We start from the raw sequence: 25,668 nt of genomic DNA on the forward strand, positions 1-25,668 counted from the left end.
TCATAAACACCGACGCGCACACACACACACACTCGGCTTGTGTGACTTCTCTTAGCTTTAAGGTACTTCTCTGAGCACAAACATATTTACCTCAGGGAAGGAGCTCTGCATCTCCCAGTGTGACAGTCGATGGAGTTGAATGAGAAATTACCTTCAGGTCAACAAGTGTCATTGTAAACCACTTCTACTGGAGAGCTTCCTGCACTCAGCGCACTTTTCCTCAGTCTATGAGCATCTCATTCATGCTTTTTCTGCCTCTAATGGTCGGTCATTTGAGGTTAAAGCTGCTCAGTTGCTTTGATAGCAAGTTTGACAGGAAGTATACTCTAAACTCTGGAAGGTTTAGTTAATGGAAAAATGTTATGGCTGCCTGTTTGTTTACTGCTGGCAGAGCTGAGCATTGATTTTTGATTTTTAACTGTCTGTGTTGATCATAAACTTAAAAGAGCTCCTGAAATGAAAATGTGGGAGGACTGCGATTTTGATTTGACATATATTTAATTAAATGTGATCTGACATTTATTGGTAACTGGGTAAGCTCTTTTTGTGGAGCTATTTCTTTTAATAAAACGCTTATATAGATTTTTACTTACTGAGCTACGTGATTTTATGTTGCTTTATTTTTTTGTACTTGTTAGACTGTTTTCTTTTTACGTTATTGAGCTTTTTGAGCTGTTCTATGTTATTATACTTCCCAAGATGGGATTTAACAAAAGTATATCTCACCTCATCTTCTTTCCTTTCCTTTAGCATTATGGATATCATGTAAGACAGCATTTTATTTTAATATAAACAGTTTTGCTTTTTTAAGCTTTCCACACGTGAAACTCCAGAACAATAAGCTGTGTATATAATATAGTATTAATATTAATAATATTCTTGACTTAGAAAGGCCACAAACACTCTGACAAATCTGTACAAACCACCAAGTGTTGATTTTTTTGTGAGTCTTTATTCACAAGCTGCTCACAGCTCTGCTGTGGTCCAGATGCAAACAGGTGGCTATAACAACTTTGCTGTATCTAGAATATAAAAATCATCTGGAATAATTATTGCATCTATGAGTGATTAAAATTGTTAAATTAAAAATTGGAAACTCTTTAAATTAAAATTTCAGATGGGATCATGGGTTTGAAGCTGGAAATCAAAGGGGTGATGTTGGGTGGATATGCTAAACTGTGGAGTGGAAGTGAGTGTCCTCAGGGCGAGGAGCAGAATGGACATGTAGGTGAATTGAACTGAAGTGATGAAGAGGTGTTGGGTAGATTTGTTGTAAGGAGAAATGTGGAAGAACAGATATATGGTTGCTACCAGGACGAAAGGACTGTGGTGAACACCGACTTCAAGAAGAGGCAGGAGCACAGGGTGGCATAATGGCGGAGAAGGTGCACATAGGTGGATGCAAGCTGGTGTCAGAGGAGAATGCAGCTTGGCAGTCTGTAGGATGACTTTGGAAATTAAGGAGATGATGAATGGTGGAAGCTGAAGAAGGAAGAATGTTGCACAGAGTTCAGGGAGAGTTGAGGCAGACCGAGTGGTAGGAAGAGTCAGTAGATAACTGAGAAAGCACAGCTGTAGGAAAAGTCCCAAGATTTGGTATTTGGTTTATCCTTTGGATAAAGGAAAGAGGGTAGGAAGACTTGGTGGCGAAACAAGGAAGTATAGGACAACATTCAAAGGAAGAAGTTGGATAGTCAGGATGGAGAAAATAGACAGGAGTACCGAGGGCCTAGCTGGCAAAGAAAAAGACTTACAGTGAGTTATATGTAAGGCTAAGGAAGGAGAAAGGGACTTGTATTGATTAGCCAGGCAGAGAGATTAAGCTGGAAAGGATGTGCAGCTGGTTGGGGAGATTAAGGAAAGAGATGGAAATGTAGTAATGAGTGACGAGTGTGGAAGGAGTACTCTGAGTAGCTGATAAGTAAAGAAAATGAGAGAGAGAAGGACGGATGAAGGACAGTTAGTGGATCAGGAAGTGTAGAGGATTAGCACGCAGGAAGTGAGAGCAGCTATGGAGAGGATGTGGAAGTGTGCAATGAGCACTGGTTAAGGTGACATACCTTTAGAGGTATGGAGATGTCTAGGTGAGAGAGCAGTGGACTTAACCAGATTGTTTAACACAATCTTGGAGAGTGACATGCCTGCAGAATGGAGAACAAGTGTTGGAGAAGAGGTGGAGTAACTACAGAGGGATAATGGTGATAAGCATGAAGCTATGGCAAAGAGCCGTTGAAGCTAGGTTAAGAAGAAAGGTGGAGATCAGTGAGCAGAATGGCTTGATACTGAGAAAGAGATCTACAGAGGCAATATTTGGTTGGAGAGAGCGGATGGAGAAGTATAGAGATGGTCAGAAGGAGCTTCACTGTGTCTTTGTGGATCTACAGAATGCCTATGATAGGGTGCTGAGAGAGAAACTGTGGTACTATGGCTCCGAGCTCCTTCTTGTCTGCAGTGGTAAAGAACATGGTGACTGACGAGAGTCTCTGTGGATTATGATGGTTGGAAACGACATTGTGATCTGTAGGGAGAGCAAGAAGCATGTGGAAGCGAGCCTGGAGATGTGGAGGTATGCTCTGGAGAGAAGGGGAATAAAAATCAGCAGAAGCAAAACAAGATATATGTGTTCGAATAAGAGGGAGGCAGATGGAAAATTAAACATGCAAGGAGCAGTGCCAGTGAAGGGAGATGGGCTTAAATACCTGGAGTCAACCATACAAAGCAAGAGATGTGAAGAAGAGAATGGAGACAGGATGAAGAGTGTGGAGACGAGTGTCCAGGGGGCAAGGATAGTAGTAAGTGTGTAAGGAAATGATGGTTTGGAGATGGTGGCGGTAACAAAAAGACAGGAGGTGGAGGTGGAGGTGGCACAGACGAAGACCATAAGGTTTTGATTGGCAGTGAGCAGAATGGACAAGATCAGAAAAGTTAGCAAAGTTGGAGAGGAAGGGCTGAGATGATTTGGACATGTGCAGAGGAGTAACGAAACATTTCTCCCACTGAAAACGCTACGACCAGATGAACAGAATCAACTTTTGGGGACAGTGGATATATTGGGCAAAGGATTTTAAAGATGGAGCTGCCGAGCAGGAGGAAAAGAAGAAGACGACAAAGAAGATTCATGCAGAGGCTTGGTGTGACAGAGGAGCATGCTAGGGATAGAGTGAGATGATCCTCGTGGCGACCCTAAAAGGGGGTAACTGAAAGAAGAAGACAGCAAATGCAGCCTTTATCCCTTTAGCCAGAAGAGCAAACAGAATGATGGAGTGCTGAGTCAGACCAAATATTAATAATAGACATTTGAGGCTTATACTCAGCAGCCCGGCTTTGTTTTAATGTTTGACTGAGGAATTAGATTTTTTGGTCAGTCCAAAAAAAAAAAACCACCCAAAAAACCCCACTGGGCTCAGTTTGTTTAAATAAATATCAGACTGTAACAGTAAGAGATGCAGCCAGAGCCAAAGTTTCTTGTATTGTGATCATATTCCAAATTTTTTTTATCAGTTGATTGCAAAAACAGAAAATTAGAAGAAAAAGGGAGACACTGGAGTGAGGTGTAGTTAACACAAGGGGGCAGTCTTAGTTTGATAACAGTGAGACATTGTGCGTAGGTTGATTTTGTGAAACATGGGACAGGATTATATGAAATGTGCAATGTGAACAACACAACACACAGCAGAAATCCAACTGAGGCCACAAAATACTTAATTACCATAAAAAAAAAAAATAGAAAAAAAAAAAAAAAAACTTTAAAAGGCTTTAGAAAAATTATATATATCTATAATTGCTTCACTTCATTTCATTCATTATTCCACAAAATAATCAACATATTGACTGAAAAACTGTGGCTCGACTCAGACGTCCTGACAGTTTGAAGCAGAGGAACTAATCAGATGGTCTTACCTTGGTTGAGCAGCAGAGCTGTGAAGAAAACAGAGAGGAGGGCGTGTGGACAAGAAAAGAAGAGCAGTAAGTACCAGCGAACATTCAGGAGGGAAAGCACAATCAAAACAAAACTCCACAATGAAAGCGCAAACCTGATCTCACAAGTGAGTCAATATTAACAGTTCAGTAAAACCTTTTTGTCTTTACAATAAAACTCGAGTGCCTTCAGCAACGATCTCTTTTCTTACTCGTCTGTCTTTCAGCTGTTAGTGTTTTGTCCAAGTTAATAACACAAAGGACAGTCTAAAAAATCATCTGAAGTTTAAAGGAAATGTCCCGTCTCCACGTTACACAGAGAAAAGCAGGGTTTGTGTGTCGATGGATGAAAGATGAATGGCTGTCTCCCTGAAGACGTGTGTCTCTGTGTTCCTAAGATAAGATGAAATTTTATCGATCCTTGTGAGGAGAGTGGGTCAAACAAAACAAACAAACAAGTAAAAGACAAGAAAAAAAGGAAAAGAAAAGGCAACAAAATATACACAAATAATGTGCCGCTGTCCACCTGTTCATCTGGGACAAATAAAGCCCAGCTGCAGTCTGAGCTGCTGTAAAGCCTCTTCTGTGAATTTACTGAAGAGGTGTAACTTAGTTTTGTGACTGAAAGGCTGAAAGCTTTGAAATGCAAGAAACATAACAGCTGTTTTAAAGTCATGGTCATCTTTGAGATTGTATTCAGACTCCTTCATTCATTCAGCTCAGTAGCTGCTATTTACCACGCTCCCTTCAGACCATGCACACTGTGCGCTCTGTCATTTCATCACACACCTCAACCTTAGACAGAAAGCAAACATTCAATTCTGTTTTTGTGCCTCCGCATTAGAGCACTTTTCTGCAGATTTCACAAGAAGAGTCCAGTTTGTGATCCTGGTGACAGGAAGACCAGGAGCCTGCTCGTCATTTTTGACAATCAGAGCGTTGTGAACCATGAATTCATCCCCCAGGGTGAGACTGTCAACATGAACATCCTGTGGCATTTGTGTGACAGCGTTCAGCAGAACACCTGAGTGGCTCAGAGCGCGCTAAAATAAATAAATAAATAAATAATATATATATACACATTTTGCAATACCAACATGCAACACCTCCCAAAAATGGAACAAAATAGAAAAGGTTGATGGATGATCTCTTTGACACTCATAGAAGACTCTGCCTAAAAGAATATGTACAAGTGGACCTGGTGAGACTTCTAAGGAGAGATCTAAAAATAGCAGCTATGCTGAAAACTGTAAGAAGGTATGGATAGGAGTATGAAGACTCATCGCTGCGGAACAGACCCAACAATACAATCCTCTGTTTCAGGGTGCTGCATATTTTTTTTTAAATCTGAATGTAAAAATGTATACATTTCATTTTTATACAAGCTTGTTTAAGGCAAACTCTTAAACAAGCTTCATGAATGCAAAGCTGTGAAACTGCTTTAAATGTTTAAAGTCAGAAGAGAAATTCAGCGCCAGCTTTGTGAAAGCAAACATTTGCAGTACTTTGATACCTCTGCAGCTGCGTTTTAACGAGTATCAAACACGCCAAGGTTCAGTACTCAGCCCCGTCTATGATGTCTTGTAAATACAAAGCAAACATTTCTACACTGAATAACCGTCAACTAGCGCTTCTTTCAAATGTCACGGTTAAAAAAACAATTCTAGAAAGAAAGTTGAGTCTCAAAACACATGACTCACTCTCAAACTTGTGCATCACGGAGCAACTAATGAGACAAAATTTAGACGTAAATATTATTTGCATATAAAAAGACCCTCTGATAATACGAGTCTGTGTATGTGGAGCATATTCTCTTTGAATTTCATTTATACTTCTCACTTTGTAACCGACAGTCGAGCAGGGAGATGACGTCAGGGTTTGATGCATGTTTGCTGGTGACGGTCGATCAAAAGGTTAAAGTAAATCCATCAAACAAAGGGAAACATGTTACAGTCACGTACCTGAGATTCCTCTCTTCAGCCAGCGCGGCTCCTCCAGCACGATGAAGAAGTTTTCATGTTTTTCATATTCTTCATCATCAATTATCCTCACCTGGAGAGTCTGACTGCACACACGCACACACACACACGCACACACACACACACACACACACACACACACACACACACACACACACACACACACACACACACACACACACACACACACACACACACACACACACACACAGAAAACTGTCAGTTGCAAACACATAATGAAGTTAAGCACTTCATCAATAGGTGATTTCAGCACTCGGGGCGCCTTCACCACAGGTCGTCCTTGTTAACGACGTGTTGCCATTGCAAATCTCAAGGCCTGTGAACACACACACACACACACACACACACACACACACACACACACACACACACACACACACACACACACACACACACACACACACACACACACTGCAGAGGTCTGCCCTGCTGTGTCTGTTCAGGACCTGCTGCTGTGTAAATCAGAGCAGGAGGAAACCAAATGCATAGAAAGGACACAAGTTCAATAAGTGAGTTAAAGGTGGGAGCTAGGGGAGAAAACTGCAAGACAGATTAAAAAGACTCACAGAGGGAAACTATTAGTAGTCAGAGAAATATAATGAATAAGGATTGATGTCATGGATGATTATGCAATTATCTATTTCTAAAATACCACATTTTAAATATCAAAGACTGCATTAATGTTAAATAATGGGACTCTCACTTGGAGTGTATCTGCTCACATAGCATATGGAGATTTCAGCTGAATATTTATGACTTCTCCAACATGGCTGACTGGTTTTCAGAATCCATACCAAGAGAAATTAACTTTGCACTGAGGAGAAAAGAAGCCAGACACTAAGAATAGGAAAGAATCAAGCAATAGTGAGGCAGAGCAGCTTTAACACCATAATGACAGTGAGCGTTTGAGCGGTATTAGAAATGATGGGTTTATTTTAGAAGAGAAGAAGTGAAGGTGAAGTGATGATGACAAGCCCCGTTAAGGTCTCTGAGGACTGCCGGACTGAAATGTCACCACAGAGAGCGACCTACTGAAGGTAGAAGAAAATCTACTGTGACAACACAGAGGAAGAGATGGAGGAGGAGAGAATGAAACTGAAGGAAGACAGGACAGGTGTGGAAAAAAGAGCGAAAAGGAGAGGGAAGAAAGATGAACAATAAAAGTGTTTAGTGTAAGGAGATCGAGATATGAGCACGAATGGATGGAATACAAAAGTATGTATTCATTAAAGAAGGAGCCATGAAAAGACAACAAAGCACTCCCTCATTCACAAGGGGTCACCGCCACGTGTAGCGCCACATGTTTGATTTTGCAGCTTTTTACACCGGCTTCAAAAAACCCAAAGGGCTTTGTGAGAGTCAACGAGGGAGAAAAAAAGGAAAGGAACTGGGCCGATGCAATCAATAGTCAAGTCATCCTGACAGGTAAGCAATGTGGCGTGAAAATGACAGAATGAAGGAGCGAGGCGATTAGATGAGGTGATGATGAGCAGAAAGAACGATCATAAAACAGTCCAGCAGGAGAGCTACGGCGCCGCTGACAGCTCGAAACTTCCTTCCTATCTCACTCATAAATCAACGTGACTTATTAACTTCTTCTAAATATCCAACTGCTAACAGTTGTTAGTAGTTATTTACTCTTAGTTTTGATTTAGTAGTCATTAAATAGTCATATAATAATTACAGGTTAACAAATGTAGATTTACTAGCAAAATGCAGCTTTGACACTCATTCCCTCCAAGAATAACTAATAAAACCAGACCAGCTACTTCACCTGTAGGGGGCGACACTGACGTGTCTTCACCCCGATGTTGCTGTTACTTTATTTTACTGCAGATTGTCAACTTTGGCATTTTAACCTGATAGCTGCGAGTCTGCAGAAAGTCTTCTCACTTCCTAAAAATCATTTTACATAAAAAAATAGAGGGCACAAAAAACAAAACAAAAGCTAAAATAATTACTTTAATCTGCTTCCATTCAAAATGTCAAGCAGCTGATTGTTGAATGTGATGCTGTTATCATTCTCTGCCACCATTTATATGATGTGAAATTCAAATAGTAAATACCTTTAAGAAGTATTTTACTACCCAGTAAAACCTTTAAATATTGAAGTATACCTATTCACTCAACCCCTCCTCTTGACAACTTTGTCATCTTTGCTATTTATTTTATTTATTTTGGATTTCACACTCATAATGAGCAAATTTCTGTAAACAACAAAATAGGTATGGCCACTCTAATTTGCACGCAAGTCAAACAATGTTCAGACATTTCTTTATTAATTAAACAGACCCACTAAAGGTTCCTTTTCAGTAATTTTAAGCATGCAAGGATTTGTTCAAATTCTGTTTTCAGATGTGCAAACAGTGCCAGCTGTGGTCAAGCAGTAGCGGTCAGCACACGCTAGAGCCAGAGCAGTGTGGAGCTGCAAAAAAGCCTAAAAAGATGTGAAACACCAAGTCCTGATTTTAGCAGAAAGCTGGTGACATGTTATGTCCAAGAACAAAACTACACCCTTGAGAGCTGGAGTCCTCTCACAGAAATGAAACGACTGCAGAGGCATGAATAACTCTGGAGCTGCACTCAGAGAATTGTTGCCCACTCTAGGAACTCTATCTCTAGGAACTGCATCGTCGGTCATCATGCAACTAAATGTAGCCACACAGAAACTTAATAAGGTCACAAGGGGCACAAAAGGCACAAGGTGGGAGCTTTGAGTGAAAGCTGACGTGTTCAGACACGCTGACTGGGCCATGATTAACCAGTGGAACAGCAAACAGGAATAAATCCCTCCTCAGGAGCAGAGCCAAAGTGCTGCTTCACAGAAACATGCTGAGATCTCCCATCACCAGACCTGTCTCACTAAATTCACTGTCCTGCCAGTCAGTGAACCTGTTTACATCAATGTGGAGCTCCTGGAATCAATATCACACAAGCACGAGTCGTTCAAACTTGTCATAAGTGCTACACAGTTCTGAAAAGGAGAAAGGCTCCGGTGTCAAAAACGTTGCCTGTGAGGTTTGTTACTGTAGACAGTTAGAGCTGGATGTGAAGACGCATCCTATCGGAAGCTCAAAGCACCCCCGCCGGCTCTAAGGAGACCCCGACACGCTGCACAGTGCCATCTGGTGGTGCGACCCGGCTACACAAAAAAGAGCTGCTACACTTATAAATACAACCAAATATGACCTGACGTTACTCGTTAGGTTCTGGTCGATTCACTCCAACACTACCGTGCAGTATAATGTGACACAAACTCAGAAAAGATCCAGCATGAGCATGCTGAGCCTGCCGTCAGGTCAGCTGTGATGAATAATGGATAGGACTGTCGTCTGGCAGGCACAAAGGTGAACCAAAGACAGTGTGGGGAGCGCTGAAAGAGGTGAAGAGAGAATAATGGTAAGAGAAGACATGCGAATAAACAAGAGGAAAGAGGAGGAAGTGAAACAAGCAGAGGATGGAGACGAGCAAACATCACCACGAAGCACGCAGCAGCTGAAACCTCCCTCTGCCCATTCCTCTTACTGTTATAGAAAAGTTCAATAAAATATACATTTAGCTGGAGTGAAGAGGTGAAAGCATAAATTTCTAATCAATAACAACTTATTTTGAAAATCATACACTCTCTTTACTCCATCCCCTGAATTATTCACCATTCAAAGATCCTTATCCTCTTTTGTGGGCATAAACACGCAGAGCAGCAAAGTCTGAAAGTGAAAGATTATTTGTTTTAATGCATTTTCACTAATTAACTGCAGCAGGAGGCCAGAGGGCTCTGAAATACTCAGCATCCTAAATTAATGTAATTGGTCAGATTTTAAATCTTCTTTCTTTCTTTGCTTGCTGACATTAACGCAAAAAAGATCTTCGATTGGAACAAAAGCTTCAGGTCCCAGAATGAGCAGATTTATTTGATAAAATCTGCAGTAGCACATTTTATCAGCCCAGATACGATCTTTTCATACAATTGTTATTGTTGGTATGTTAGCACAGTTTCATACAGGTCTGTGTTCTTGTTGACATGCAATCCTACTGGACATATTTACAACTTTGTTTACAGATGTTTCTGTTCTTATTAACTACAGGAGGAAGAAAAAGAAGCAAAAAACAGAAAGAACTAGAAAGAAGCGATGTGCATCTATCCACATCAACTGTCACAGATTTGGCATGAAGTGTAATTGTTGTAATGCTTTCTTGTTAATGACACTGGTCTTTGAGTACCCAGTTTCACAGGTACTCATCAGTCACTGCTCTGAAATATTGCTAATCATTAACAGCATCAATACCGTCATCAGTGAGCGCTACTTGGTGTGTCTCTTCCTGTTTGTTCTGAAATCAATTTCCTTTGTTTTTGTGGGTCTCTAACTGAAGAAACCTACCCTGACACTAAATCATTGTAGTTTTAAAAAAATATGTTTCATCTTCAGCAAATTCCATTTTAAAACATTAGCTGAGGTTTACTCAGCCCTTTAGTTTGGAGATGAATTATCTGACTTTCAGGAGTAGGACCATCTGCCACCACCAGTCCCCATCGAGGCCTTCCCAAACCACAGCTCAATTCTTGATTAAGCCATTCGCCTTTATCGCCTAACAAATGCTGTCAAACCTAAAATGGGGACGTGGGCCCAGCTAGTGAAATAAAATGTAAATGAACCAGGACAGAGGTAACACAATATTCTGTGTCATGTTCTATAGAAACTTAGTTTCCCCCACATATTCTAATTCTGATTGGGATGTTAGTGGTACTGGGGATGGATGAGTGCATGCAGTCACATGGATAAAGGGACAAACAATGAACAATACAGCGTTTAAGATTTTCATCTGCATCTTCATTGACGAGGAGGTCGTGGAAAGTTAATGACAGCAGCCTAATCAGCTGCTGGTTTAGTATGTTTCTTGTAGCCTGGATGAACTTCTGGAGCTGGTAGTCCTTGTTCTGCTCTGCGTAGCGCCACATGAAGCGGTTCCTCACCTGCTTCTTGTGTGGTCAGAGCTGCCCAGCAGCAGGACAAGGACTATCATTACCAGCTGGAGTCCAAGATGATGACATTAGAGTCTAAAAGATGATGGTCGAAAGCTGCTGAGTGATACTGAAGATCAGCACAACAGTGTCCTGGTCAGAGTCTTGGTCACAAGATGGTTGATTTTCAAAATAAAAGCATAAGAGTTTCATTGGTCGTGTTAGATGTGTCCACTCAAATGTTCCTATACAAATTGTGAAAAGCTTTCTCCTCCCTATTACTTACATGTCAAGAACCAGAAGAAGAGCAGCATGATGTCATCCTGACTCACCTGGTCTGGTCGTTGGTGAACTCCAGCTCTCCTCGGGCTTCCTCGAAGTCTTCTCCAGCCTTGGCGGTGCCTGACTCGGTGTGGTACGGCAGGATGACTGTGCCACGGGCGCCTGAGTTGCGCACCACCGTCAACTCCATTGTGCCCACGCTCTCACTCACCCGTACCATTCGTTCGCTAAACGTGAAGATGCCAGCATGGTCGTCATCCAGGATAGTCACCGTGGCCACCAGGGGCTCAACTAAGCGAGCTTTGGGTGCGGCACCCACTTCGTCGCTTTCAAACATCCCCTCTGCATCACCAACACGCAAATTCAACAGGCGGACAAAGAAGTGCTCGTCCTCTTCAAATATGTCATCATCGATTATGCCAATCTAGAAACAGAAGATACCAGAGAACAGCGTGAAACTTTAGCTCCAAACAGGTGAGTGTGAGTGAGATTCCTGTAGTGATTAATAATTCCTGGTCAGTTTTTGTGTTTTGGATTTTAGAGCAAAGCTCAGTGAGACCAGAAGACAGAATAAAAGAAACGTCTCTGTTCAGTGTCCTTCATGTGTAATTATTAATTATTCAAATTTGGACATAACATGTGATTCCTGAGCAGAATCCTATTAGTGAATAATAAGAAGCTTCGGAGAGCTCTGAGGTGGAATTATATGGTCAAAGAGTGAAAATGTCTCTATCCTAGAAGGCCACTTCAACAACAATCCCAGTATTATGTGGAATGCAGTCATGCTACATGCGCTGAATTTAAACTGAACCCTGCTCAGGATGCTTAAGCCCAGTGTTGTTGTATCTGGATGGCTGAGGTGAATATCAAGAGCCAGTCTTTTCCCTCAGCTGCTGGTTCTGTAGTCAACTCTATCCAATCATGTCACTGCACATTAGCAGGTGGCAGGTGGGGATTCCCAAATCAGATCAGGTCTGCGTGTCCAGCCAAGCCTGCCACAGATGGAAGTGTATAAATGTGACTTTTTCTTGCAAGAGAAATAAACACTTAAAAAATACGAAATATCCGGGAGACGTGGAGCTTCACTATAACCCATAAAGAGTTCTGTTTATATTATTATATCCCCTCTCTGTCAGCACTGCTTTTGCAAAAATGTAGATAAAAAAAATCCCTATTAAATTTGATTCATGCCACTGTTTAGACAAAATACAAAAAACTAGTGCTGTCAGCGTTAATTTCGCTAAAATCACGTTAACGCCATGACCGCATTAACGCGGCAAATCTCCGTTGGTGAGTTAACGCAGATCGCCCCTGTGCGTGGTGCTGTACGACGCTAACGTGTTAACGAGCTAACCGCACTAACGCGTTGGCGTCGTGCAGCCCCACGCGCGGGGCGATCTGCGTTAACTCACCAACGGAGATTTGCCGCGTTAATGCGGTCATGGCGTTAATCTGATTTTAATGAGACAGCACTAGTTCAAACGAATGCACATGAAGGCAAATACAGAAGTCACTGAAAAAATTATCATTTGCATTAATTTGTAAAGCTCATCACAAAGACACAGACACCTTTTAATTAGTGCTACTCTCCAAAGTCGAAGCACAGATTTCTTTGATGGACTCTTTCTCACAGCACGGCTTATTATTTGTTAGATCATTCTTCCGAAACTTATTTCAGAGCACTTATTAATTAATTAGCAATTAATAATCATGGAATCATGCTCTGTAGGTACACCTTTTATGTTTTTTTTGTTTTTTTAAATCTGTTGCTTTTATTTTTTACTCTAGTTACTCATGTTGTGTGTGGTTCTCCAGCTGCACCACAGCACACAGAAAGGCACTCCAGAGGGTCATCAATATGGCCGGTACACACCCAGGACACCGGGTGTTTAAGCTGCTGCCATCTGGCAGGAGGTTCAGGCTGCTGAGGTCCCGAACAAACAGACTCAAGGACAGTTTTACAACAGGGCAATAGCCCTGATCAATGCAAATAGCTGACCTGACTGACTACCTCCCTGGACTTTTTTTGGGGGGGGTTAACAATGGTAAAAACAGTACTAATAATAATATTTATATTTATAACAAGGTGCAACAATAATTAATGTGCAATAATAACAGTGTGCAATACAAATACACTTGTTCTTCTTTTTTATTACTAAGTTATTATACTGTGTTGTGTTGTTTGTGTTGCGTTGCGATGTGTCGTATCGTGTCGTGTTGTGTTATATGTAGTGCCGACGTAGGACAGTTTTCCAATTTCATTGTACTACTGTACTATGTATGACTGTGCAATGACAATAAAGAGTTATCTTATCTTTTATTGCACTCTGTCATACGGCATCACTCATGATTTGTTGTTTTTACATCCCATAGTGCACACAATAAGGAGACAAGGGAGAGAGAGAGAGAGTCACGTCTGATGACAATTTAGTGCCTGAAGAAAGAGTTACTTCAACAAGCTCCAACAAAGCCCAGTACTTTTCAAATTATGCATTTCTTCCTGCTAAAGCTGGAAACTACAAAGGTGTTTCACCACTTGAAGCAAAAACACACCACTGAGTAGAACGAGGAGGAGATACAAGCAGCAAAAGTAAAAAGCAGTTTAAGTAACTTAAACTCCTGCATAGGTAGAAAGTATCTTTCAATTGTATTATGTGACAGTACTGTGCAGTGTTGTATAGTTCATTAGAAAATAAGGATGTATAATTCATTTACTGATGCCTGGAAGCGTCAATAAAATATCAGCAATGTTGACACCGTCAATTTTTTTGAAATATTGTATAAATTTTAGGATCTATTGCCCAACCAGCAAAGTCCGTTTGTTTCTATAACCCATTAAAACACAATAAATGTTGGCCAACGTACTGTACAACCAGTAAAACCATCAAGCAGTGGGGGAAAATGGCACTGTGAATTAAAGCTAGTCTGAAAGTGAAGAGGTCTGTGAGAAGAGGTGAAGTTAGTGAGTTAATTGACCTAATCTGACGTGGGAGGCTATTGCAGAGTTCTGGAACATTAACTGAGAACAACCATTCGGCTGTAAGAGCCAACTGGGAATTAAGAATAGCTGAAAACTGCTGATCAATGGACCTGAGAGAGAAGCATGGATCTGATCGGTAACGTGGATTAAACCCCTGCAAGTACTTGTATGAGAAATAATGTTTTTATAATTGATCCTATACATCACCGTCATACATCAGCAAATTCAACTATTTAAGAATAGTTGAAATATGATCATGCTATTAGTTTTGCTCAGTCCAAAATATAACAAACTGCAGAATTATGTTTTTAAGCTCATTAATAGAAAGAAATGGTTGAAATTTACTTAAAAGTCTAAATTTAAGACAAGAATCAAAAACATACAAATCAAATTCTTTACCTGAGGTTTGAAACATGATGTCAGAGACCCAAGAACCATGTTGGGGTCTTCTCTGTTTTCTTTATATTATTGTAGGGTCTTTACTTCACAATATAAAGCACCATCAGGCAACTATTGTGGTTTTTTTTGATGCTATATAAATAAAACTGAATTGCATTAAAGTAATAAGAATTCAATTAGTCTGATTTTAAATGGATTTCTCTTTGTTGTGACAGTTGTTTTTATACTGTTCCCTCATAGTGCCAAGAGTACAACCAGTACACTTTTTATGTGCTGACAAATTACATAATAAACTGTAAATCTGTAGAGCGTGGACTTACAAAAACATTGTTTTTAAGGCATTTGTTAAACTAGTCTTCAACTTAAATAATCCTTTCATGTTGTTTTTAGACAGTTTGGACAAAATTAAATATCTGAAGACATCAGCTTCAGGGAGTTTTACACACTGATTCATTAAATGAATGTCAGAATCAGAATACCTTATTAATCCCAAAGGAAATTATGGGTTACAGCAGGCTGCATGCTGGTTGGCGCATGCGCACAAAGAAAGGACCCCCTCCGACCATATTTAGGCCCATCGGCTGAACAAGACAACAAAATATGAGAAATCATATCAATGTGTATTTGTATTGTTACAGTCAAATTTTTTTTTATTTTTTAAATCTTGGTTTTGTATTTTCAATCTATTTCAGTTTCAGTGAGTTTCCTTTGTGAGTTCATGTTAAGTTTTTTGGTTGTTTAACTCTAAAATGATAAAAGTAGCAAAACCTCATCAGGCTGGCTCTGATAACAATGTAATCAGTCTGTCAAAGACTAAAACTAACACATTTTTATCTGATTTTAGTTAGTTTAGAGAACAAACAATATATTTTTTTAAAGATTTATTTGGGCTTTTATTATTTTCATTACAGAACAGCAGAGCAGACAGGAAACGAGGATGGAGAGCGGGTGAATGGTCTGGGGTGGAGTTAAACTCTGCTCTATAGCTCTCAGCACTCTTACAATATTATTTGATGTTTTAGTTTTGGTTTAGATTTAGTTTCCTAGAATAACCATCGCTTATAGCACAGGCATTGCTGTCTCTTGTCTTGAGTGTTTCCTGTGCTAACTGCTAAACACCAGAAAACCAAAGTTCTTGAAAATCGTATTTATTACCAACAAAAGTGCAAAGAAATGATGACGATCATTATCATTAAACTACAACTCAGTCACCAATGAAAGACTACCCAGAGTGTTTATTGGATTCAGACAACAGTAACTCTCCTGTGTCGTTTCTAATACAAAGCTGTGTTTTATAATTGAATGTCTCATCTCTGTTACTAATGGGGCTGATTTGCCTACTTCAGATACAGCACAGACCTTCATTCAATCAGCAAACATGAAGTGACAGTTAATTTAATCTTCATTATGCTGAAGAAGGAAACTTTGTGCGTGGCTCTGTGTGAGGCCACAAGCATAGCGCCTGGTCTGCAAATAATGCAGATTAAAAATTGATCAAATGAAATTTTGTGCCTTAAGTAATCAGACAAAGTAATGATCAGCTGCATTTATTTGACTGGAATAAACTGTGCTGAGAAGAGGAGACACGTTTTCAGAACTGCTAATTGTCTCCTTTTTTTTTGACACAACAATTATGACTCTTCATTACAACAAAGAGTGCTGACAATGAGACCTGTTATTGGCTCTGTCAGATTGATCTCTCTCGTATAGTCAGAGCCTGTGAAGGCTGCGGTGACCGTCACACAGTGGAACTAATGCGACAGAGAAAGTGGAGCTCTGGCAGAGAGCTGAAGTATTCAAGTTTAATTGGTTTCCCTGCTGCTCGTTTCTAACTGGAACGGCGTTCGATGAAATCGGTGCTGGTGAAAAGGATGACACCGACCTTTGTAATATAGTTACTCCACATCTGGCCATCCGCTCACTCGTGGTGGAGGGGCCAATTTATGCTGCCAGTTTTTCAGATGTCCACACTTCTTCTTATTTAATGTGGCTCTTTAGGCTATTGTACCACCCCTCCACTCATCCCCACTTCCTTCTGATCTCCCATCACATTTTGAATCCAAGCACGGATTAGCCGGCTTACCATGTCTCCTTTTAATGCAGACAGCATGCAGCACTTTAGAGATAATATTCTTGGTTTCACATTAAGAAAAACATCTTTATTGTGTTATTTGATCCCAAATTCAAAGGTTTTGATATTTGTAGTAAAAGATGGGGAACTCTGAAGCACTTCACTTCACTGATCATCGAAAACTAAACTAAAAACAGTTTTTTACAGTAATAGTGCTGAATTATTGGAAGCAGCAGGCAGTTTTTGAAGGTTGAGAAGGAGGCAGTACAAACACGTTCACTTAATCACAAAGGTACTGGAATCTTAAAATAAAACGCAGATCTTTAATGAAAAAGTAATGAGTTAGAAAAACACAAAAACCAAGCTTGAAAAAGGGTTTCATCTCTAAATGTGAGTAAAAGCAAGAAGCAGCAAGCTCTGTAAGTTATTTTGAGCCCTTGATTAAATGAACAGGAAGAGACTGACTGACATTTTAATTTCAGTGGTTACCAAGATACAGAAACTGTGTCTGACATCTGCTTGTCGACTTTTCTTCAGAAGTTTTAAAGGTTGGGCTGAAAATGGTGATCCAGCGTAGAAGCACCAAAATCCCACAGTTCCTCCTCACTTAAGTGTGACGTTTTTTTACACATAACTCAAACATCTGGATTTTTTAAAGCTTTAGGTTAGGGGAACATGAGTGCTCAGACCGACACAGGCAGTATCAGCTCATTACTGCCTGCTTGGCTTCACTTCCACTAATTTGAGGGGCTGAATTGGACGTCTCCATCGTGTTTGTGCTCTTTGTGCATCGGTGAAATGTGCTAACAAATAATATGCCGTGCAGTGAGAAAGAGTCAATCAGAGAAGTCTCTGTATCGGGTTCTGAGAGTCAAAGTATTTTATTTAGATTAGCACTAATTAAAAGGCATCTGTGTCGTTGTGACGGAGCTTTAAAATGTCCAGAAGCAGCTTGTTAAACAAACTTGCTAGTCTTAGTTAATAGATAACTTAGCAGTGAACCAACACGACTGGTTTACGTGAGAGGTGAGTGATAACTGCCATCTTTGGGATTACAGAATTGCCACAGGTTTCAATATCATCTCTCTTTTTTCTAATACTTTAATTTTATGTTTATAATTTCAGCTGCTCATAGATTCTCAGCAAACCCGTGACTTTCTGCTTTACATTCATGTTAGTGGGAACAAACATAACCCACATGTAGAAGCAGCAGAATGAGCAGTAGTAGTCTGACTGGAAGCAACAGTATTTTTCCACACCCCCTAGCAGATCATTACATGGAGAAACCTTTGGAATGCAAGCATGCTGATCCACACAGGTATGCACACATGGGTATTCACAGACGCGGACTAAAGCTTTCTTGGCTGCTGCCTCAAAGCACACTGTGCGCTGTCTATCTTGCGTGCTGCACAATATCGTTTATTATTTAGTAAATATTGATATCTATGGCTAGCTAGTTTATTGTGATGGTGCTTTGTTTTCTCTATTATTATGTTGCTCTTTGTTGTTTGCTGTCTCCTCTGTTTGTTTTTTTTGTTTGTTTGTTTTTTTTTCTCCATACAGGTGACCCAGGAGTTCTTTTTTTTTTTCTCTCTCTTCCCCCCCCTTCTCACCGTCTCTTCTCCCCTTTGGTTTTCTTTCTTTCTCTCCCCCTCTTTCTCTCATTCATTCCCCCTGTCCTATTTATTAAAAAAAAAAAAAAAAAAAAAAAAAAAGACAAAGGATGAACTGAAGCTCTGCCATCACGTAATGTCGCATACTGCTGTTTCTGATGTCATTTAAAAAAAACAAAAAAAACAAACAAAAAAAAAACAAAACAGTATTTTTCCCTCCCAGCCGCGAACCCGGGCTTCTGTTTTTCCAGAGCCTTTGTCTGTCTCTCCTCCCGGGACTCTCATTATGTATCTCCTCATCCCTCTCCCACCTCTTTCTCCTCACTTTGATCTCCTTGGAAATCTTCCCAGATTTCACAGTCACTGTGGAGGAAGCCCGCAGAGTGTTTGTGCATTTTTATAAAGTAAAACTCTCAGTCCAGAGCTCCTCCTGCACCAAAGCTGGTGACTTACCGTGTGTAGGTCCTAATTAGAAAATCAGCTGAATTAGAAATCTCTTCACCAACTTGGAGCTCAAAGCTTTTGGGATGAACTGACAGGTATATTTCATAATTCATATAATCAGCTATACAGTTTCCCACAGGGATCATTAAAGATTCAACTTGTCTCCAAAAAAACCTTCAATAAATCTTTAACACTGAAGTTCCCTTATTGTCAAACTCATCTTCCATCTGCCACGATGAAGGAAGAGAGTACTCTTAAACTGTGTCTGTGTCGTGGTCACTGCTGTGTCCTCACTTCTCTTTTTGTTCCTCCTTTGTGCTTCTAACACTTTTCACTGTTTCTTCTGTGCATCAGTGTCTGAGCCTCCCTCTGTCTGTGTTCACTCGCTCTTTTTACTTCCTGTTTTATTATGAAGTTTTTGCTTTGTCCCTTTCAGAGTTTAAGATTTATAAGACTGCTTCCACGTTCAAGCTTCAGCCGTGTCTTGTTTCCCTGTACTTGTATTTCTGCCTCTAAGAAAGCAAAACTCTTGAGCGTCTTGGATCCAAATGGCCAACATTAACATACCAAAACCTGTACAGGGAGAACATGCAAACTCCACATGGAAATGCTCAGCCTGACTTCAAACCCAGCGACACTAATGCTGCGAGCAACACTGATAACCGCTGAAAGGCCTGCTACAGTTTCTGCATCCATAAGATCCATGCCAGGGTCAGCTGGGGTCTGAGTGATGTAACTTTTAACATCAGATGGTGAGGACAAGACTCCCTGTAGTATTTTGTGATTGTGTAAACTGGCCTGAGCTTATATAAAAGGAACAGCTACTCATCCGTACTGTCAGCAGCTGTCCATGTCCCCAACAAAGTATAAGCCCCACCTGAGTCACTGTTGTTGTGTTCCTGTGATTTTTTGTATACGGTTAACCTTGTGTTTCTTTGTTTTTAATAAAAGGATGTTTTTTAAATGGCAGGTTATCTTCTCTTCGCAGTCTTCCCTGAACTCACCTTGATCTCTTTGCAAGTCTCTCCAGGCTTGAACACCAGCGTTCCTTCGGTGTATTTGTAATCTGATCCAGCGTTGGCTGAACCATCTTCTGTTCTGTAGTCCACATAGAAAGTATTCTCTCCCAGACCACCTAAACAACAGAAATAAAACACAGTTACACTGGATATATTACACAATATTATTTCTGTGAGCTGTATCTATCTGTACTGTGATGTTCACACTCTTACAAAACCTATATAGGAAGATAAGCTGACTCTCAGTTACTTTTGCATTTATGTTGCTCGTGTTTTTCACCAGCAGATTTTGTTTTCCTTATGATTTCAGAACTGAAGCCAAAGCGCTTTGAGCCAACTGTTGTTGAGATTTGGAGCGATATAAATAAATAAATACATATGAATAAAACTGAACTGAATTTAACTGAAATACATTTATTCAACATATCTAAAGAGGGACTCTATTTTAAATTTGGATGAATTTAGACTTCCTTTTACATGCTAGTGATTGTCTTGGAGTGTCTAAATCTATTCATGACTAAAACTGGAGGTGGAAACCAGACCTTTGTACATAAGGTGCACAAAGGTCTAATGAGTGAGATTTTTAAAAAGGAAACATGAACAAGCTCGCAACAAGAAAAGAAACGATAAAGATAGAAGGAACATTTTGTTCTTTTTAATATTAGCAGATCTGGGAATTGAAATGCAGATAAATTAAAAGTGCAACAAGCTCCAGCTCGCACTGGAGCGGTTCGCAGCCGAGTGTGAAGCAGCGGGAATGAGGATCAGCACCTCCAAATCTGAGGCCATGGTTCTCAGCCGGAAAAGGGTGGAGTGCCCACTCCGGGTCGGGGATGAGTTCCTGCCCCAAGTGGAGGAGTTCAAGTATCTCGGGGTCTTGTTCGCGAGTGATGGGAGAAGGGAGCCGGAGATCGACAGACGGATTGGGGCTGCAGCTGCAGTAATGCGGACGCTGCACCGGTCCGTCGTGGTGAAGAGGGAGCTGAGTGTAAAAGCGAAGCTCTCAATTTACCGGTCGATCTACGTCCCTACCCTCACCTATGGCCACGAGCTGTGGGTAGTGACCGAAAGAACGAGATCGCGGATACAAGCGGCAGAAATGAGCTCCCTCCGAAGGGTGGCTGGCCTCTCCCTTAGAGATAGGGTGAGAAGTTTGGCCATCCGGGAGGGGCTCAGAGTAGAGCAGCTGCTGCTCCACATCGAAAGGAGCCAGCTGAGGTGGTTCGGGCATCTGACAAGGATGCCCCCTGGGCGCCTCCTGGGTGAGGTGTTCCAGGCATGTCCCACCGGGAGGAGGCCCCGGGGCAGACCCAGGACACGCTGGAGAGATTATATCTCTCGGCTTGCCTGGGAACGCCTTGGTGTTCCCCCGGATAAGCTGGAGGAGGTGGCTGGGGAGAGGGAGGTCTGGGCCTCTTTGCTTAGGCTGCTGCCCCCGCGACCTGGCCCCGGACAAAGCGGATGAAAATGGATGGATGGATGGAAACATGAACAAACGAATTTAAGAATTTGAAGGAAATAGTCATGAATCTACAGGCTGAAATGTATGCATCTGGATTTTTGACACCAGAATATGTGTGTGTGTGTGTGTGTGTGTGTGTGTGTGTGTGTGTGTGTGTGGGAGGGGGGAATCCTATTCAGCTGTATTATGTATAGCTGTCCATCAATCAGTGCCTCCCATCTAGGTGCCTTAGAATCAGGCATATATATCAGAAACTCTGACATACTTAATAAAGCTGTGTGAAAAAATTGCTTTCGTACTGTGACCACATGGATGGGTCAAAATGTGGTAGCTGGTCATTGACAATTACTCCAAAAACCCCCAAAAACCTTTTCTTGGGATTCCTCAAAACAAGCTACGTGAAATTTTTTCAAACTGCTGTGTTAAAAAAAGAAATTCTGTTTAAGCACGGGTTACTGCAGGCTCTCTTTAAAGTGCTTCTTCCATAAGTACTTTTACAAGTAATTAAATGTCTTCCTTTAGGTTCAGTGGAGGAAACTGACCACAGGTCGGATCAAAGACAGAAAAAGTTTAGATCAAATGTTGCACTGATTTGTAGAACAGAAAGATTTTATGCTTTATTACCACAGCAGCTCTCAGCCTCTTGTCTTATTTATGTGGACTCATTATAAGCTTATGCGTAATTCATTTCGCTACCTTGACACGCCACAGCCAGCATCAGGACGCCGCAGTTCTCCATGCACTGACTGTGAGGACTCTCAAATGAGATGCGGCTGCACACAGCCATGTCGTCGTCTTCTGGGGCCTCCTCGTCAGCTACGGCTGTGCGCCGCGCGTGGTCCGCTGCATGCTTCTTCAGGACGTTTCCAGCTCCGATCATCATACGAGTCGCCTTCAGGGAGAGGAAGAGGAGGATGAGGGGTTAAAGGAAACAAAGAGTACAGAATCATTTTTAGAAGCCCTTGAACTACTTTATGCGTTCCCACAGTTCTGGACAACCTTGTGTGTTTACCTCAGGGCCTAAGAGAGAGAGACAGTGTGTGTGTGTGTGTGTGTGTGTGTGTGTGTGTTACCTGAATGCGGTAAAAAGCTCGGCTCTTCTGCTGGTGCAGCAAGGCGTAGTAGTTGGCCAGCTCCACCAGCTGGTCCAGCTCTTTATCAGGATATTTCTGCTTCAACTCCTTCAAGATACGAATCACCTGGAGGAAAGATGAGAGGACACAAATATGCTTAAGATGGAATCGACACGACAGAAGAGCGAGACATTCTCATCACGTACAGTTTCTGCAGACACGTTTCCACTCACGTAAAAGAAAAGAATTTCTCACTGCCTCCAAGACTAAATATTTTATATGTTTTCAGGCTTTTTTTTTAAATTACACGTCTCAGATATATGCACAGCTTTTTTAGGACTTTGATTGGATCAATGCAACACTTTGATACTTTTCTTTTTCAGCCATTCTGTTGCAGGTTTGCTGCTGTGACAGATGGTTGTGACTCCAGAGTACTTTGCTATGCAGAGGAGTTTCTGGTCGACTCCGGGTCCTGTGGCTGCCCAAATCATCACTCCTCCACCCCGTGTAATAGTTGGTATGCAACTGGTATGAACTGCTGTGCATCGTGACCAAACATTGGTCTCGTCTGTTTGAAGGACATCGTTCCAGAAATTTTGGGCTTTGCTCAGACATAATTTTGCAAACTTAAGCTGTTCTGTCTTTTTTAGAATTCCTGGGAAGACTGAGGAATTGTGTTAACACACAACTAATGCTCCAGACCAGCAAACTGTCAAAACTTCTGCTTTCACAGAGCTCATCACACTTGTTGAAGATCAACTAATCAAGTGCAGTTTGTTAGCAGTGTCTGGCTGCTCTTTACTCTCTCCCCCCCCCCCCCCCCCCCCCCCCCCCTTTGGATACAGTACAGGTACATTTAGTTTTTTACAAGATTGCATCAAGTCTTAGAGATATAAAATACAAAAAAGGCTAACACAGAAATATCTTATATACTTTTTCAGTTTCATAATAACAGAATCACTGCATCTTTTCTCTAAAAGCTCGAGCTATCAAAAGGATGACATTTTGAAATAATAACCTCCAACAACTTTCAAGCATTAAAAGAGAAAATGTCATCAGTTAAAGGAATAAATTACCCCTTTGCTGTCCAAAGACAGTCACACAAAGAGGCCTGATGTCTAATTACATTTGATCACATGAGTTGGTGCAGAAAACATCCCACATTTGTGCTACTTGAAATGGTCAGCAAAAAAAATCTAAACTAAACAAAACTAACATAACGCCTTTTCTCCATAACGATATCCAGTCAGGTGATGTTTCACTTCCACCAGATACAATATGATTTACAGTTTTAATCAGCAGTTATTATCCTGCTTCCTACTAATCGCCTTCACAATATAACCACATACTGTATTAGAATAGGTGAAGCTGATCTGGTGTTAGGATATATTTTTGCATGTCACTTTGAAAAAGATATAACATAACCCACTCTCAGTCTGTACCAGGTACTCTGCAGATTTACAAATAGACCATTAAGCAAACACAAATATGGTAATACTTAAACCATTTCTTTCATTTTCTCTACACAACATGAAACACAGGTTGTTTCTGGCATTTTAACAGGAGCTGTGAACCTGCTCTTAAAATATGTAAAAATGTGCAGGTCTGACTCCCCTGATGGGCTGTTCTTTGTCTTGTCTTGTTTACAAGGACTGAAAGAGACAAAAACATTGATGCTGAGTATGGGAAATAAGTCTGTCTGTCCAACAGCAGTTTATTAGACAAACAAGACTAAGTCAGTCTTGCAGATTTTGATAAGCACCTTTGGCCTGTGCTACCGGGTGTAGAGAGAGGATCCAAATGCCTATCAGGAATCTCAAAGAGATGCAAAGAGGAACTTTATTTGTTTTATAAATAAAAAAGAGAACAAAATGCTGTGCACAACACCAGCGAGAGAACCTGGAAGGAAGTAATGAAACTGAGTCACAAAAAACAGATAACAAAAAACCTTGTAGACAAACAAGAGTGAACAGCGTGTTTCCTTGTTAATGTGTTATTTTTCAGTTATGGATGTATTTGCAAGACTCGGTGTGGCGTGATTAACTTTTAGAATTTCTTTGGATCTGAATCCAGAACTTTTGTGAAGGATTCTTTGTAATGTGGATTAAAATAGTCCTGCTGGATCCAGGGACTCGGGCCATATGTGGTCTGCTTTGGTCTATCTTCCCTCTAAGAGCGACTGTTAGCAAAAAAAGAAATAACCCTTTTCAGTGTAACCTGTATGTGCTGCATATGCATGGAGCCAGGTTTCACAGTAAGTGATAGCTCAGTATCAATAAAGGAGTGAGTGGTCCTGAAGGGGTCACCTCAGTGAGAGGAAGTGAAGCCCACAGCCTGAGGCTGCGTTCTGCCTCTGCACACATTTACATCAAGTTTCTGCCCACACAGCGAACTCAAATAGCAAAACTGCAGGGGTGGAGTGCACTCGACACTTTCAGCTGGCTTTCAGGGTGCGAACCTACCTAAAAGGCCATTTAGCGCAATATTATCAGCAGAATAACGTTTAACCCTCAACTTTAAGGCTACTTTTTCTCTGGTACTAAATACAGTACTGTACATTTCAGTACAGCTTGTGATATCTGAGCATGAACCGCACATACAGCCAAATTAGGAGTAAAAAAGCAAAATGTAATTACATTTCTAAAACTCCAATTATGTAAGTATGGGCAGCGTCTTCAAACTTGTCACCCAAGTCCAAGGTAAACTGTGAAAATACCTGTGAAAGGCAACTTTAAAAAAGTCCACTTTGGAGCATATTTTAGCTTAAAATATCAGAATGATATTTTAAAGCCTGGTGTAATTGGACCAGAAAAATGATGTGGATGAGGACCTGTTTGTCTCTCAGTTCTTACTGTCTGTCTAGCTTTTATTTTAATAAAGTTTCTTCCCAAGAGTCTCATTTCTCTGCTTTTCTCATTTTCCACCCTCAGTTCTAAATCAAGTAAATTATATTTATAGAGCCAAGTATTACAAGGTCTCCTCAGGGGGTTTTATGATTTGTACTGTTGATAGATTTTCAGTTCAGATAAGAAAAAAGTTCGTTCTACTCCTCAAAAGTAAGAGCCGTTAATCTTTTCACAGCAGATGTAAATGGGCTTATTGTCATCTGCATTCCAGACAGGTGCAAAGCAGCGATTGTTAACAAAATGAGATTATAAAGTGCAGAACAAAGCATGCATGCTTCACTCGAGGAAATTTAAACTGGAGACACATTTATCTGCATTTGAGGCGCTTAACAAATTTATCAGACGAGATTTCATAAAAACAAGAAAACACAAGTACTTTAGAAATCTGTTAAAAACTTGTTCAAAAAACTAAAAGTTATGTTTTTATTTATGAGGCAAAATAACAAACTTTTTACATGTGTTCTGAGCCAGAAGCCAGAAAATAATGAAGCACATATTCAAATACTTAAATTAAATCTTCTGTTCTGCTTTTTTGTAACAC

General features: G+C 40.7%; 1 protein-coding gene across 11 annotated transcripts in view; it reads right to left on the reverse strand.

Moving 5' to 3' along the window:
- The window catches only part of slc8a2b (solute carrier family 8 member 2b), a 59,767-nt gene that overhangs the window by 20,001 nt on the left and 14,098 nt on the right, over nt 1-25,668 (reverse strand). For 5 of the 11 annotated variants that reach the window (XM_085370408.1, XM_085370409.1, XM_085370411.1 and 2 more), the window contains 5 exons: nt 22,222-22,347; nt 21,845-22,040; nt 19,672-19,802; nt 11,211-11,584; nt 5,880-5,983 (listed from right to left, as the gene is read on the reverse strand). In XM_085370408.1, the coding sequence (XP_085226534.1) occupies nt 5,880-5,983; nt 11,211-11,584; nt 19,672-19,802; nt 21,845-22,040; nt 22,222-22,347 (931 nt within the window). Of the gene's footprint in view, nt 1-926; nt 950-2,060; nt 2,142-3,900; nt 3,919-5,108; nt 5,126-5,879; nt 5,984-11,210; nt 11,585-19,671; nt 19,803-21,844; nt 22,041-22,221; nt 22,348-25,668 lie in introns of all 11 variants that reach the window. The other 6 variants (XM_085370403.1, XM_085370406.1, XM_085370407.1 and 3 more) reach the window with 4 other exon arrangements.

This window comes from Diplotaxodon limnothrissa, linkage group LG14 (assembly GCF_057381915.1).
Source record: "Diplotaxodon limnothrissa isolate DT_005_m linkage group LG14, D_limnothrissa_male_GT1.1, whole genome shotgun sequence".
NCBI lineage: Eukaryota > Metazoa > Chordata > Actinopteri > Cichliformes > Cichlidae > Diplotaxodon > Diplotaxodon limnothrissa.